Genomic DNA, 17,600 nt, shown 5'->3' on the forward strand with positions numbered 1-17,600 from the left:
CAAACACACACGCACACACACACCCACACAAACCCACACACGCACACACCCACACACACACACACACACACACACACACACACACACACGCGTGCACACACATACACACACACACACACACACACACACAAACACACACCCCCACACACACACGCACACACACCCCCACACAAACCCACACACGCACACACCCACACTGTGACACACACACACACACGCGCACACACACACACACAACACACACACACACACACACACACACACACACACACACACACTCACACACACTCACACACACTCACACATACACACACACTCACGATCAACTTGTGTCCAATCACTGCCGAGATTTGTAGCAGTTCCGTAGGTGTCATCTCTGTACCAGATTTGGTTGTCTACGTTGACCCCCCACACTCCTCCGGGTCCCACGGACACTTTGACCAGTGCACCCTCCGTTTGTTGCCAACTTGTGGTGGCACTGCAACTCGTGGCGTCGCATGGACCTGAGATAAAACCAGAGAAGTAGAACACGCTTTGCATGCTATTTGCTTTGTTTTTCTCATTACATAATTATATGGTAAACGTTTGTTTTTTTATTAATAGAGAATACTACATGGCTTAATTTGCTGTGTCGTACCAGATTTACACGAATTGCTTTTTTAAATATTGAAATGCGAGCGAAAGCGAGCCTTTCAGCCGTTTTTTGAAAAAGCAACTTGTGTAAATATGGTACGACACAGCAAGCCATGTAAGCCTAGTATTCTGTTTATCCTACTTACTGTACTTGCCTGTCTTTTGCTCAAAACGTCCCGCAGTCGAGGTACCCAAATAGAAGACGCGTCTTATGGAACCTTGATCTCTTCCAAAGCCCCCTGAATACTTTATGTCAAGCAAAACGACGTCACTCTAGAAAGTATAGCGTGACGTGTAAGTTCTCAACATTCTTCAAGGGAAAACAGCAAGGGTAAAACTGTCCCTACCAGGACTTTTACTTTGTCTCGGTGACTTTTTTTTTTTTTACATGAGACCCCCCCCCAAAAAAAATAGGTGTGGTTACGGTAACATAGCCAAAAAATATAGGGTAGGTAGGTAGGCAATCACTTTTTTTTTTTTTTTTTTGCTTGTTTTTCTAATGTGTACAAATTAAACCTACGTGACAGGGAAATAAGTGTGCGACACGGGCGCTTTCGCTTTCATTGCGTTTTTTGCACTCGGTTGGGTTTTTTTTTTTGTTGTTGTTGACAAATGTAATAAAAAGTTATAGGATCGGCCCCTAAAAATAGGGTAGGTCGGGTTACCGTAACCACACCTATTTTTTTTTTAGGCCTAAGCAGTGGAAAATTAGGTCCTTACAAGACTAGTTTGACACGACCTCATTTGCATGATATGCCCACTTGTGAATTGAACGATATTGTTATCTCATGGGTGGTCTCTCCCACGTATGTAGAATAATTACACATTAACATGCTTCCATTTGAAACTTCTCGGTCTTCATCGGGGATTGACGCCCGACCAAAGGTAATTGAAGCCCGACGGAGCGAAGCGACGGAGGGCTTCAATTAGACTTTGTGAGGGCGTCAATCCACGATGAAGACCTCGAAGTTTCAAATGGAAGCATGTTAATTTTATTGTAATTCAATATGACGACGATCTCTTTCCTGCTTTCATTGGTTCTGTTCTGTTCACACACTACTTTCAGTCCACCTACCTGGAAGGTTCAAGTCCCAAAACATATGTCTCTGTATTCCTATCGTATCACTCTGCTCCTGTTTTATTTTCTTTCACACACATTTTCCCTTCTTTTTTGACGGGTTTCTGGACAGCAAACTCTAAAACAAAATGTCTCGACATGTATTTCTCTCTCTCTCGACTGTACACAGAGATAAGAACAGCCTCGCTTTCACCAAGGTCCTGCCTAAAAACAATGTTCAGACCTCATGTTCAGACTCGGCGTAATGATTCCGAAAGGACTACTTTTTCGCGGTCAAGTTCAGTCGTCCCCATACTCGAAAGTGAAAAAAAGATTAAACGTTTTGCTACAGTATCGGAGGATGAACTGTCGAAGAAGAAAAAGAATCTCGTGCCAACCGCTTCGCAGAAGACCATCCGAGTTGTCCAGAAGAAGTTCTGAAACACGTCACGTTCCAAATCAAAAGACGACATGCTATTCTATTACGTCACTATTCTTGGTTTACGGTACCATTCGGCGGCTTTGCTACGAGTATGCCATAGTCTTGGTTGGCCGAGACCTTGAGGTGGAATGCGAGTGATTAGGTTTGTTGATTTTGCTCGGAGAAGTGGTCCGTGTTCAAGCAAGTTTCTCTCTTCTTTGAAAACAAAAACCCTAAGACCAGTGAATGTCGAGATATATATGTTAATTGGATCTGTGATCCAAACATGCCTTTTGGTCAATCTCGATGGCAGTTTATTCCACTCGCCCTACGGGCTTGTGGAATAAACTTCCATCTCGATTGACCAAAAGCCATGTTTGGATCACAGATCCAATTAACGTATAATGTATCGATTGGAGATTGGATTTCCCTTCTTTGAGTCATGTGACGTCAGAGGCCGACAAAACTTTATAATTTGGCTTTTCAGGTTGACCGAAACTTCAAAGGAACTAAAAAACAAAAAACGTCATGTGTTTGATTGCATGTGTGTGTGCTGTTCAATGTCAAAACAACAACAAAGTGAGTACATGACGTGTGTTTTGTAGTTCCTTTGAAGTTTCGGTCAACCTGAAACGCCCAAATATGAAGCTTATGTCACACGCTTTCCTTCTTTGCCACTACTAAAGCAAACGTGTGCAAGATTGTATGTTACACGCTTTGGAGCATGTGCAAGAACGGATTCAAACTCGAAATCGTCCCTCCAAAAGCCCCAAAATCCACACACGACTTTTATTTCTCCTGCTGTTGTCGTGTCTTCTCTTTACAAATTCTTCAACGCTGAGAATACTGAAAACGGCATCCCAGACTACAGTACTGTTTCCATACGCGAGTTTAGCTTCCCTTGGAAAGTGGCTCGCTCAGGAGGCCTGTTAGTCTGAAACTAGAAGGACAGAGTTCTGAACATAGATGACAAAGACCCCGGAAAGAACAAACATTTCGCGGATGCAGACACAGAAAGACGTCATGAAGAATGGAATGCTTCAAAAGATACAGACTGTGACGATGACTGTGACGTCATTCACATATACCGAGACGTCATTCATAGTTGTTCGTTCACTTTCGTCAAAAAGTAGATCTCTCCACAATGGCTGCTCCTGTGTTTAGGTTTATCAAGCGTGAGTACGCAAAACGTGTTTGTTCTCTCCTCTGTTGAAGCTGTGAGACATAATCGCCATTACGAGCTAGTCGTGTGACAGAGAGTGTTCTTGCACACTCGACTGCTGCTGTTTCACTCCGGCTAAAGCCGTCGTGAAACATCTACAGTCTCGTGTGCAAGAAAACTCTCTGTCACACGACTAGCTCGTAATAGCGGGTAATGTGTTTGATTGCATGTGGATTGCATGCATGTGTTTGTGTGCTCGTTCAATCGTCAAAACAACAACAAAGTCATAGTACCTGAAAGGAATTCGATCGATACATAAATGTTATTTGCGTGTTTGACCAAAATATGACATTTTACACAGATCTCGACAGTCATTGTTCACCTCGACCGCTAGCGCGGTCTCGGAGAACAATGACTGTCTCGATCTGTGTAAAATGTCATATTTTGGTCAAACACGCAAATAACGTATATTATTTTCATCACAAAAGCGATCTTTGGAATTGACTGACGTAGCCTGGAAGAATTCATGCATCAACTTACGTCACGTATTCGACGTCATCGATTCGCATACCTTATTGTCTCGGTATTTCGTTGGCCTTCATAGTTCCTACTTGTAAAATGACCCTCAAAGCTAACCGAGACTAGTTGAGGCTGTATCAATGCGCCTCGCCAGCAGGTTGTTAATGGCTTTTTTAGCGAGTGGTTATCGACAATTGATGACCGGTAAATTTTAATGAGTTGGGGCATTCTGACCAATTACAGGATCTGTTTCATTAAAACGCAAACTTGATTGAATTACAATTGTTATTATCCTACATACTGAAAGAGATCACTCATTAGATAACAATATAGTCCAAACCACACTAACGTGTGTATATCATGTCAATGAGGTCATGTCAAGCAAGTCTGGCAGGGACCTGTTTTTGTCCACTGCTTATGATGCCAAAATCACCGAGACAAACGTCATTACGGAAAAAAAATTGCGCTCGCTAATTCCCATAGATGAATTTTTAGAACTTAACACGTCACCTACACTTTCCAGAGTCAAGTGACGTTTCTTTGCTTTGATGTAAGAGATTGCACACAGGCTCTGGAAGAGATCGAGGTTATAAAAGAAGGGTCTTCAATTCGCCACCTCGACTGTCGGACGTTTTGAGTAAACTACACCTAAGTACAGTATGCAGGGATGTTGCTACAAATTCATACCTATAGGACAAATGCCCTGAGTTCTTCAGCATCAATAGGACATTTGACCGCTTTCAGAAAATGTAATAGGACATTATGAATTTGCGCCAAACAGCTTATAACACATTCCATGGAATTGTTCCAAAGTCATGCGCCCACACACACACGCACACACACACACCCACGCGCGCGCGCTGTAGAACACACACATAATATAGTAAATACATCAACACAGTGTGCGTATAATGTTGTATTTGTTTAGTTTCAAAGAAACCACAAAAAAGAAACCAACATGAACAACTTCAGAGCTCGTACTTTGATTAAATACTGCATGATTTGGATAAAAGTTGACAAACAAAATGATCGGTTTGATCTAATGCTGATCTTTTGCAGGCTTTAGTTTTTTTCAGCGGCATAATTCAGTGCTTCGTCTCGTATCGAAAACAAAAGCAGACTACAAATTTAGTCAGTTGGAGTTGTCTCCCGTACTCCTGCAGCATGCACTGATCTAAAAAGAATCCACTATTTTTAGATCAGTGCGCTGCACCGAGACGGTTATACCCAAACGGCGCATACCGCAAACGGTTCGGGAATTCCCGACAAAAGAAAAGATCCGCACGCGGCACTGACAACTTCAGTGTCAGCTGAACACGAGAGCGTTCGGTCTTTTAGAAGATTTGTATCTTGAAATGAAAATTAACGAATATCGCGCTGTCCGAAGGAATGGAGTACATATCGGACAATGACCACGCTCAGGCTAAAACGATAGGACATCAGACCGACATGCGGCAATGTGAATCGGACATTTGGGGATTTTCATCGTTATATGTCCGATGTCCGACGCCTAACGACATCCCTGAGTATGTAGGATAAACAGAATACTACATGGCTTGGTGTTGCTTTTTTAAATAGTGAACAGTTCGCTTACGGTCGCAGTTAAATATTGAAAAAAAAAATCGTATAAATCTGGTAGGGCACAGCAAGCCATGCAGTATTCTCTATTTACCATATCAAGGACAATACTTGTTCCTTGCTTGGGGAAACAAAACTGCAACTTTCTGCCCATGCGTTTTGGACTGATGATACGTAATGTTTGACGACCTCACGGTAAAACCATTAGGGGCATGTTCCCGGGTTTTACCCCGAATTTAGATGGGGGGGGGGGGGGGGGGGGTAAAAACAGACAGAAAAAGACAGAACAGAGAAAAGGGCCACCACAAGGGAGGGATGGTTGTCGCGCTCTAGCTCCCGGTCAACGAGACACCCGAGCCGGAGGTGGTGTCAAGTAGCGTCATGGAGTTAGTTTTGAGATCCAGCTGGATCAGTATGTGTCAGTGCTGGCAGTCAGCGCTGCCGTTGTGGGTCTCTTTTCACTTTAAATGGAGTTGTGGTGTCACGGTACCGGGGGCAAGTGCCTTGCCGTCTAGTGGTTTGTCTTGAGGCGGTTTGGTTGTAAAGAGCCTTAGATGCCGTTTTGGATTGCTTCACGCGACGGGCGAAGTGGCGCAGTGGTAAGACGTCGGCCTCCTAATCGGGAGGTCGTGAGTTCGAATCCCGGCCGCTGCCGCCTGGTGGGTTAAGAGTGGAGATTTTTCCGATCTCCCAGGTCAACTTATGTGCAGACCTGCTAGTGACTTAACCCCCTTCGTGTGTACACGCAAGCACAAGACCAAGTGCGCACGGAAAAGATCCTGTAATCCATGTCGGAGTTCGGTGGGTTATGGAAACACGAAAATACCCAGCATGCCTACCCAACGAAAGCGGAGTGAGCTGACTGTGCTCTCTGAGTATAGTGTGGGGAACCCAAATGGACAAAACGAGCTCACACGTCACCAGAATTTCTGGAACGCTGAAGAAGAAGAAGGATTGCTTCACCATCCTGTCTTGACCTGAGCATACGCACTCGCCACCATAATTCACTCCAGGTTTCATTTCATTAAGCTGCGCGTGAATGCCAACGCGCGGAAACGAAATGTATCGCAGATGCCGTAAGCCGCCTGCTTCACGTTGTACGAACGGACGTGCGAACTAAGGGATTGCATTTCAGCTTGGTAACCTTAACAATTCGTTCATAAAATGTTCACTCAAAGTGAGCCAAATTTGTCGATTTCTCAAAAGTCGATATTTGAATCACAAAGGTGACACCATTGTATTCTGTATTGCCGCCTGTATGATCCGAACATATATAATGCTGTAGTGTTTGATTGAAAAATGGGCTTAAAATTACGAAAACCGTTAAATAGTGACTTTCTTTATTGTTTGAAGAAGACGCATACAATTATAATTATTCTGTTCCTAATCATTTGCTGATTCCAAAAAAAAATACAGTTTATGGTGTATTTCAGTGCAATCGCTTGACTGAATACTTAATCACGCCTCGGTGTTCTTGTGTTTGTTTGTTTGTTTTTAAATTTTAATATACGTATTCCGAAAATAACTCCATCGGGCTTGTATGGGTAGGAGAGGGACCTTTTCTTGCAAAAACTCCAAAGGAGGGACCAATCGCAAGCAAGGGATGTGTCGAAACACGTGCTCCGGTCCACGTGTTTCCGACACTCCCCTCGCTAGTGATGGGTCCCTCCTTTGTTTGTCGGAGGTTGCGCCTTTGTTTCATTGCAGGCTGATAGACATTACAACAGAGTGACTGACTGGTCCTCTGATTGACTTACTGGATGACTTACTGACTGACTGAATGAATAAATGAAAGAATGAATAAATGAATGAATGACTTTCTGACTGACAGACAAACTGACTGACTGACTGACTGACTGACTGACTGACTTACTGGATGACTTACTGACTGAATGACTTACTGGATGACTTACTGACTGAATGAACGAATAAATGAAAGAATGAATAAATGAATGAATGACTTTCTGACTGACAGACAGACTGACAGATTGACTGACTGACTGACTGACTGACTGACTGACTGACTGAATGAATGATCAGCTAAAGAAGGCAGGAGAGACAGACATTTCATTGCAGGCTGACAGACATTAAAACAGAGTGACTGACTGGTCCTCTGATTGACTGACTGACTGACTTACTGACTGAATGAATGAATAAATGAAAGAATGAATAAATGAATGAATAACTTTCTGACTGACAGACTGGTTGACTGACTGGCTGAATGAATGAATAAATGAAAGAATTAATAAATGAATGAATGCCGTTCTGGCTGACTGACAGACAGACTGACAGACTGACTGACTGACAGACAGACTGACTGACTGACTGACTGACTGAATGAATAGCTAAAAGAAAGACAGGAGAGACAGACGGAGGGACGGAGGGACGGAGATGAAGAGATACGCAGACTGACGGGCAGAGGGACAGACAGACAGACAGAGACTGAGAAAGAAATACAGACAGTCCGGGATAAATAGTCACTTACCCACAGCCGCAAGAAGCAGGCAAGCGAAGATAATTATCAGCATGATGACGAGTCTCTGTCAAGTAAAACATGAATGCAATCATTATGATGGGCGGTGTTTTTTTTCGTGTTTTTCCGCCGGTTTTTTCTTCTAGTAATCTATTGTATCATCATCATCATCATCATCATCATCATCATCATCATCATCATCATCATCATCATCATCATCATCGTCGTCGTCGTCGTCGTCGTCGTAGTCGTCGTCATCGTCATCGTCATCGTCACATCACTAAGACGAGTGTCACGATCTAGTGACATGGACCAAGAAAGTGTCACTCGGTGGGGTGCCTTCTCTTGGTCAATTGCGACAGAAAGCGCCTGTGCGTGAGTCTGGGCTACGACAGATTTTTGCTATCCATGCATAGCGAGCACGGATTTCACGGGGATGATTTCTGCTGTCGAAGCAGAACTCAGCTATAGCTGAACTTGATATGTGACAAGGTTAGTCACGTGTTTTCGTCAAGGTTGTCTGTGTGAGGACAAGTAACTGGACACTCAAAATTCAGCAGCGAGAAAGAAGGGTCGGTGTCAGAATTCTCCTACAAGTTTGATGGTTTTTCAACACGTTTAAATACTTTACTGGGTATCAACGTGCTATGCTACTTGCTAGTGAGGCTTGATAGGAACTCCATAGGACAGACCACCTTCTTCGTGGACACATGCTGGCTGACAGACGGGTCGTCAATTTCTCTTCGCCGTGCGGGGATGGTTCTTCACCGCATAAAGTATTCGGCAAGAGGGTGTCGCTGTTGACGAACAGAGGCCATTCAAGGGAGGAAGCGGTTTTTGCTTCCATGAGAGTGCTACATTCATAGGCTTTTGAGGTAATAAATCATTATTTAACGCTGTTGACGAGTCTGTTTGCGGAATGAAATACTCTCTGTTGTTCTTTCCAGGTTAGCGCATAATTTGCTCTTTGTGACGCTAAAATACTAATCTGTATATGGTTTTTGCAGATATGGAGAGAAGGACGGAAAATGGCTGATTTGTTGTTGTAAAAGTCCGTTTGTGCAGGCCCACGTGCTCGATGAAATAAATCAGGGTGACATGTTTAAAGGTGGGGTGTGAGGGGTAGCATGACATGTCTAGCGCACAGGTGCTTTGTGTTGCAGCCTTTCTTTCTATCTTCCGTTGCTGTTGTCTGCGGGACGCTGCCTATCTGCGGGACACTGTTAACTGCAGACGCTGTAACCGGGATCATCTGACATAACCAGCTAACCGGCTAACCAGCGACTGGGTGAGGCGCCTGATGTCTCCACTTTTCCCTGCTTCGTAACAACGCCAGCCGGCACTACATTCTACGGAGCAGTTGTGGAGACTATGAACTAATTACAGGCCGTCCACCCAGTGGCAAAACAAAGTTAAGTGCACCATGTCTTTGCACCCCGTTGACCACCGTTGTCATCTTTTATATTTATGATTATATTCGAGTGGTGACAACGTGGGGTGTGTGACCCCTGCATTAACTAGCACTTTTGACAGACAGTTATATATTCCTAGCTTTACACGGGATCAGCGTGTTACTATAATTTTCTATATTCTAACTGGCATTTTGTCAGTGACCATTGATTTTACGTTTTGAACGTAAAAGAACATATTTTGAGTGAAGTCTCGAGGGAGGTGGCGAGTTATTACATAAACAGGCGTCTGAAACTTATACTTTTGTTGTTTCTATTTAATTGTATGACTGCGAGAGTGGATCGTGGTGTGGTTAGTTGGTTAGAAGTAACTAACCGTTTCATAATCACCTTATGTGATATAGTGAAACGTGACAACGAGGAATACATTTAAGCGAGAAGAAGAAAGGATTGTCATCACTAAAACCAAGGGAGAAAAAAGTGAGAAGTAGAAAAGTTAGGCATCAATAAGATCAAGTGTGAAAACAATTACAAGAAGGAAAGATCGGAATCATTGAAGACCAAGTGTGCAAAAGGGAACAGACGAAAAGATACACTTCACTAAAACCAAGAATGAAAACACTAAAAGACGATCAGATAGTCTTCACTTAAACCAAGAGTGAAAAAAGTGAGAAGAAGGAAAAATAGGCATCAGTAAGATCGAGAGTGAAAAAGATTAGAAGAAAAAAAAGATAGGAATCATTAAAACCCAAGTGTGCAAAAGGTAGAAAATTAAAGGAATAGACTTCACTTAAAACCAAGAGCGAAAACATGAAAAGACGAAAAATAGACTTCAGTAAAACCCAAAGTGAAAAAAGTGAGAAAAAAGGAAGAAAGGAATCAATAAAGACCATGTGTGCAAAAGGTAACAGACGGAAAAAGAGACTTCACTAAAACCAAGAGCGAAAACATGAAAAGACGAAAAATAGACTTCAGTAAAACCCAGAGTGAAAAAAGTGAGAAGAAGGGAAGATAGGAATCAATAAAGACCATGTGTGCAAAAGGTAACAGACGAAAAAATAGACTTCACTTGGATCAAGAGTGAAAAAAGTGAGAAGAAGGAAAAAATAGGCATTAGTCAGATCAACTGTGAAAAAGATTAGAAGAAGAAAAGTAGGCATCATTAACAACCAAGTGTGCAAAAGGAAACAGACGAAAAGAGAGACTTCACTAAATCCAAGAGTGAAAATAGTGAGAAGTAGGAAAGACAGTTATCAGTAAGATCTTAAGAGTGAAAAAGATCAGGAGAAAAAAAGATAGAATGAAAAGACGAAAAGATAGACTTCACTTAGTCCAAGAGTGAAAAAAGGAAAAGACGAAAAGATAGACTTCGTTTAGTCCAAGAGTGAAAAAATGAAAAGACGAAAAGATAGACTTCACTTAGTCCAAGAGTGAAAAAATGAAAAGACGAAAAAATAGACTTCACTAAAACCAAGAGTGAAAAAATGAAAAGACGAAAAGATAGACTTCACTTAGTCCAAGTGTGAAAAAATGAAAAGACGAAAAGATAGACTTCGTTTAGTCCAAGAGTGAAAAAATGAAAAGAAGAAAAAATAGACTTCACTTAGTCCAAGAGTGAAAAAATGAAAAGACGAAAAGATAGACTTCACTTAGTCCAAGAGTGAAAAAATGAAAAGACGAAAAGATAGACTTCGTTTAGTCCAAGAGTGAAAAAATGAAAAGACGAAAAAATAGACTTCACTTAGTCCAAGAGTGAAAAAATGAAAAGACGAAAAAATAGACTTCACTAAAACCAAGAATGAAAAAATGAACAGACGATCAGATAGACTTCACTTAGTCCAAGAGTGAAAAAATGAAAAGACGAAAAGATAGACTTCACTTAGTCCAAGAGTGAAAAAATGAAAAGACGAAAAAATAGACTTCACTAAAACCAAGAGTGAAAAAATGAAAAGACGAAAAAATAGACTTCACTAAAACCAAGAGTGAAAAAATGAAAAGACGATCAGATAGACTTCACTTAGATCAAGAGTGAAAAAAGTGAGAAGAAGGAAAAAATAGGCATCAGTCAGATCAACTGTGAAAAAGATTAGAAGAAGAAAAGTAGGCATCATTAAAGACCAAGTGTGCAAAAGGTAGAAAACTAAAAAAAAAATAGACCACTAAAACCAAGAGGGAAAACAAGAAAAGACGAAAAATAGACTTCAGTAAAACCCAGAGTGAAAAAAAGTGAGAAGAAGGGAAGATAGGAATCAATAAAGACCAAGTGTGCAAAGGGAACAGACGAAAAAGTAGACTTCACTAAAATCAAGAATGAAAAAATGAAAAGACGAAAAATAGTCTTCACTTAAACCAAGAGTGAAAAAGAGTGAGAAGAAGGAAAAATAGGCATCAGTCAGATCGAGAGTGAAAAAGATTAGAAGAAAAAAAAGATAGGAATCATTAAAAACCAAGTGTGCAAAAGGTAGAAAACTAAAAAAATAGACTTCACTTAAACCAAGAGCGAAAACATGAAAAGACGAAAAATAGACTTCAGTAAAACCCAGAGTGAAAAAAGTGAGAAGAAGGGAAGATAGGAATCAATAAAGACCAAGTGTGCAAAAGGTAGAAAACTACAAAAAAATAGACCACTAAAACCAAGAGGGAAAATATGAAAAAACGAAAAATAGTGAGAAGGGAAGATAGGAATAAATACAGACTATGTGTGCAAAAGGTAACAGACGAAAAGATAGACTTCATTAAAACCCCTTCACTGCCACAGTATAAGGCCAAAAAAAAAATAGGTCTGTTTACGGTAACCCGACCGACCCTATTTTTTTCGCGCGACCCTAGACTTTTTTTTTGGCATTTGGGGAAAAAAAAAAAAAAAATCTTTGGGTTTTTTTTGCAAAATAACGTAAAAATATGGTTTTTGAAAAAAACAAAATAAAATCCCGACCTACCGACCCTATTTTTTTGGCCTATGTTACCGTAAACAGACCTTTTTTTTTTTTTTGGCCTAACAGCATTTTGGTATTGCTGTGCGCCAGGGCAAAATTTCGCTTTCTTCGGTAGGATAACTAATCTGTTCACTGCTCGATCATTTATTGAAATATCTCTTAGATCTTTGGCATGTGTTTTGCTTCATTGGACTTTGTTTGTGATTGTTACAGTAAAAATTTATATAATGACCATTTTTGTCAAAAAATTACAGTTTCCGGACTTACACACACACATTCCAGCACGTAAAACCACACAAAACACTGCTAAAACTGGTGTCAAACATCAGGTACTCACATTACAGCCCATAAAAGTATTCTTCTGTGTGGTAATCCATAAATCACTTCTTGTAGAGCTTCCAGAACACTGTATCGCTTGAAACAGGTCTACGAGTTGAGGTCCGACTTTCGGCCGCCATTTTGAATCCTATAGATCGTATTCGAACGGTCAATGGGAAAGAACTGTGTTTAGAACCCCTACAAGTAGTTGGACAGTGATTACCTCCCATTTAATTTTCAGAAATGTTGGTGAAATGTCGCTGATGTAAATGCCACGTACCTAGTACGTATATGGGCGTATGACAAACCAAAAATGACCACGAACCTAGTACGAGCTGGGCAGTGAAGGTTACCAAGAGTGACAAAAGTGAGAAGAAGAAAAGATAGGCATCAGTAAGATCAAGATTGAAAAGATAAAAATATGTGACCGTCCACCACGAAATGAGTCGCATGTCACCTCGCGCGGTTCTACGCTAGGCTTAATATAAGTCCGGGGGAACTGTGGTAAAAGTGTGAGGATCACCTTAGTCACAGGCTTATAACTCAAACAGTTTTTGCTCTTTTCTAAAACGGTTTTTACCACTGGATAGAGCATAAAACACTCTTTAGGACAATGCAAAAATATTAAAATCATGCAAAGATGACATGCGGCTCATCCCGTGGTGGAGGGTCACAGATAGGAATCATTAAAGACCAAGTGTGCAAAAGGTAGAACACTAAAAAAAAATAGACTTCACTAAAACCAAGAGTGAAAAATGAAAAGACGAAAAGATAGACTTCACTAAAACCAAGAGTGAAAAATGAAAAGACGAAAAGATAGACTTCACTAAAAACAAAGAGAAAAAAAATGAAAAGACAAAAAGATAGACTTCACTTAGACCGAGAGTGAAAAAAGTGGAGAAGAAGAAAAGATAGACTTCACTTAGACCGAGAGTGAAAAAAGTGGAGAAGAAGAAAAGATAGACTTCACTTAGACCGAGAGTGAAAAAAGTGGAGAAGAAGAAAAGATAGACTTCACTTAGACCGAGAGTGAAAAAAGCGGAGAAGAAGAAAAGATAGACTTCACTTAGACCGAGAGTGAAAAAAGTAGAGAAGAACAAAAGATAGACTTCACTTAGACCGAGAGTGAAAAAAGCGGAGAAGAAGAAAAGATAGACTTCACTTAGACCGAGAGTGAAATTAGTGGAGAAGAAGAAAAGATAGACTTCACTTAGACCGAGAGTGAAAAAAGTGGAGAAGAAGAAAAGATAGACTTCACTTAGACCGAGAGTGAAAAAAGCGGAGAAGAAGAAAAGATAGACTTCACTTAGACCGAGAGTGAAAACAGTGGAGAAGAAGAAAAGATAGACTTCACTTAGACCGAGAGTGAAAAAAGTGGAGAAGAAGAAAAGATAGACTTCACTTAGACCGAGAGTGAAAAAAGCGGAGAAGAAGAAAAGATAGACTTCACTTTGACTGAGAGTGAAAAAAGTGAAGAAGAAGAAGAAAAGAAAATTGTACTCACGGATGTTCAACACCTGTCTTGTCAAGGTAAAGGAAGACGACTGACAAATTGTAATAAATTGCAGGATATATATACACAGGTACGTTCCTCCTCCGCTGTGTAGCTATGCCCACACACCAGTCTCTCAAAACTGGTACGTCACAGATGACTGGTGATCAAAGCCATTGAAACTCGGGACGATAAACATGTCATCTCTCCTGTGTACAGTAGGTGGCAAAAGAAACGATAATTGCCAATGTCATTTTTCTTTGTTTTGACTGACAAAAACGCAGAAAACTTCTTTTGGTTTCTGAACAATCTGCCCACCTCAGTTTGCGTAATAAGCTGCATACTGCCTATCTCGACGGGTGGCAGCTGAATAAACGTGAGATAAAGAGCTAACAGCAAATTTTCAATCAGCAAAACTGCATAACAACCCACAAAAAAGCTTCTGCATACCTTCACATTCTCCAAACAAGTCTCCCTGTATCAAAAAGAAACAGGTCGCGTGAAGCGATATAAAAACATTTAGTCAATCTGTAGACATCAAACTAAAAGATCAACACTAAAACCATGTCTATGGTTTAAACTGTTTTATTCAACGTTTGTGCATTATTTACAAAAAACGCATATTGAGTAAACAACAACAAGCATAATGCTTATAGTGGTGTTTACAGTTTTCTAGAAAAATACATATAAATGGCGGCTATTGTACAGTTTAAATGAAAAGCAAGCAAACATGTCTATGTTAAAAACATTTAGTCAAAACTTGAGATTTGAATGAGCTATATCTGAGTTGGCTACTCTTCTTCTTCTTCTTCGTTCATGGGCTGAAACTCCCACGTTCACTCATGTTTTAGCATGAATGGATTATTACCTGTATGACCGTTTTCACCCCGCCATTCAGGCAGCATACGACGATTTCGGGGGAAGCATGCTGGGTATTTTCGTGTTTCTATAACAAAACCGAACTCTGACATGGATTACAGGATCTTTTCCGTGCGCCCTTGGTCTTGTGCTTGCGTGTACACACGAAGGGGGCTATGGCCCTAGCAGGTCTGCACATAAGTTGACTTGGGAGATCGAAACATCTCCAACCTTAACCCACCAGGCGGCCGCGGCCGGGATTCGAACTCACGAACTTCCCATTAGGAGGCCGATGTCTTACCACTACGCCACTGCGCCCGTCTGAATAAGCTATCTGAGTTGGCTACTCAATACTAAGGCTTCGACATTGGTGAAACTGTCGTCTTTTTTGAAGCAGCCATTTTACTGGTCTTTTTCTTCTTAGTCCTTTTTACATTTAGTCAAGTTTTGACTGCATGTTTTAACAAAGAGGGGGAATCGAGATGAGAGTGTGGTGTGGGGTGTGTGTGTGTGTGTGTGTGTGTGTGTGTGTGTGTGTGTGTGTGTGTGTGATCTTCATGCAATTTTACATGAGAGTTCCTCAGTATCATATCCCTACACTTTTTTTTAATTTTTATAAATGTCATTGATGACGTCATATCCGGCTTTTTGTGAAAGTTGAGGCGGCACTGTCACGCTCTCATTTTCCAACCAATTTTGTTGAAATTTTGGTTTTGTAATCTTCGACAAAGCCCGGACTTTGGTATTGCATTTCAGCTTGGAGGCTTAACAACTAGTCAATAAGTTTGCTCATTAAAATTGTCATTAAAATCGAATTTCGCAAACAGATTTAAAATTGATTGCATCGTACGTATTCTTCATCAAATTCTGAATCTAAAAATATATACATATGTCATGTTTACTCTGAACATGTGATCACAATTAACGAAAATAGATTAATTAGTACTACGATTGACATTTAAGAAATCGACCCAAAAATTATTTTATCTTATTCTTTATCATTTCCGGATTCCAAAGACATACAGATATTATATGTTGTATTCCAAACAAGCACGTGAACGGTGAGCGATTTCTTTCTCGCGGGGATTGACGAAGCTGTATTGTCTTGGTGTAAAAATGCAGTGCGTTCAGTTTCATTCCGTGAGTTCGACAGCTTGACTAAATGTAGTAATTTCGCCTTACGCGACTTGTTTTTCGTCCTTCTGAGCATTTTATGGCTCATGTTATGGAACTGGCTTTTTTTTTAAACTGATCGAATTCAGTTTAATCAAAAATGAACACAAACAAAACACAGCTGTTCATGTGTGTCGAAGTTATGATACAGGCATTTGCATTGCTATTCAAAGACTACAGTCGTGTTTTTAGCTTGATGCAACTTATACAAATATTCCATGACGCACAAAGAGAGGCCGGGAAATCATAGAAAACAACAACGCCAACGTGAAAAAACATATGTGTCTGTGTTGCACATTCAAGCAGTTTATAGTCAGAAACCGAACCATTGTTGACTAGACAAACAACTTTGCGAAATCATCTCCACGGTGTTAATTTATGTGTACACCCAAATCAACAATGCACAAATTGCAACCACACGCTGAACAAAATACAGCGTGGTGACAACGAGTTTCTATTAATTCCTCAGGGGAGGTGAAACGAGTACAGCATGAAACGATCCTTGCATGGTTTCCAGGGCGGTGAGGTGCACGAAAAAGTTACCACCCAAACGGGAGCCATGCACCCGCAGTGTTGGATTGGTTGAGACACCACACACACACAAGTGTACACACACACACACACACACACACACACGCACGCACGCAAATCTCCGCCACATATACACACACACACACACACACACACACACACACACACACACACACACACACACACACACACACGCACACACACCAGGGGCGGATCACATCATTTTTAATGGGGGGTTTCCAAATTTCTTTTAAGGAAAATTCGACGACGCGAAGCGTTTAGTTGAGGGCGCGAAAAAGGAGCAATCTAGTGCAAGAAACTTCCACTAATACACCTTCAAAAAAGTAAATTTAAGAAGACAAATTTGGATCAAAACAAGGAAAACTGACCGAGCTGGTGCAACCTGAGCCAGCAAATGACCCAACTACCTTACAAAACCGTCATTTAGAAGACAAAGGCCGGCTCCTACTCCTAGCGGGGTCCGGGGTTAGGGTTAGGGTTAGGTTGTTCACGACCTGATAAATCTTTCATGTTAGCCCATGCGCATTGAGCGCATTGAGAGGGATTGTTCAAGCAGAGTCAAGTTTTCAGTTCGTGACACCGGCCGAGGTTTGTTCTCTCCCGTTTGGGTGGCTCCCACTTTCGGTTCGTGCACCACGCTTCCAGGTTAACTACTCATCACAAGGGGCCAACTTAGTGCATGATGATATGGAGTTTGATTGACATTGCAGTGCAATTACCAACAGAAAGGGGACAAACATGATTAATCAATTCGAACATCAAAAATATAGATTACATGGTCAAATTAAGGTTAACTGAACAAACAAAGAACAAAAACGAAACATGGAAACATGCTGGGCGCACACACAGTCACAGCCGCCTGGACAAACATACGCCCATGCATCTACACAATAAAGCGATAGTTAACGCAATCGTGGAGATGATTAGACTTAACAAAGACATACAATAAACTGAAAGGTACCAATGGACACACGACCACACACACACAACACAAAAGGGGCCCACTTAGTGCATGATGA

The 17,600-nt window shown here is 41.1% G+C and overlaps 1 protein-coding gene across 1 annotated transcript in view; it reads right to left on the reverse strand.

The window, feature by feature from the left end:
* LOC138973264 (perivitellin-2 31 kDa subunit-like) overlaps positions 1–14,113 on the reverse strand; it is a 17,632-nt gene extending 3,519 nt beyond the window's left edge. Inside the window, exons 1-3 of the mRNA XM_070345986.1 lie at positions 14,011–14,113; positions 7,856–7,910; positions 321–503 (exon numbers count right to left, since the gene is read on the reverse strand). Coding sequence (XP_070202087.1) covers positions 321–503; positions 7,856–7,898 — 226 coding nt within the window. The 5' untranslated portion in view covers positions 7,899–7,910; positions 14,011–14,113. The remainder of the gene's footprint in view (positions 1–320; positions 504–7,855; positions 7,911–14,010) is intronic.
* Between the last annotated feature and the right edge of the window lie 3,487 nt (positions 14,114–17,600).

This window comes from Littorina saxatilis, linkage group LG8, assembly GCF_037325665.1.
Source record: "Littorina saxatilis isolate snail1 linkage group LG8, US_GU_Lsax_2.0, whole genome shotgun sequence".
Lineage (NCBI taxonomy): Eukaryota > Metazoa > Mollusca > Gastropoda > Littorinimorpha > Littorinidae > Littorina > Littorina saxatilis.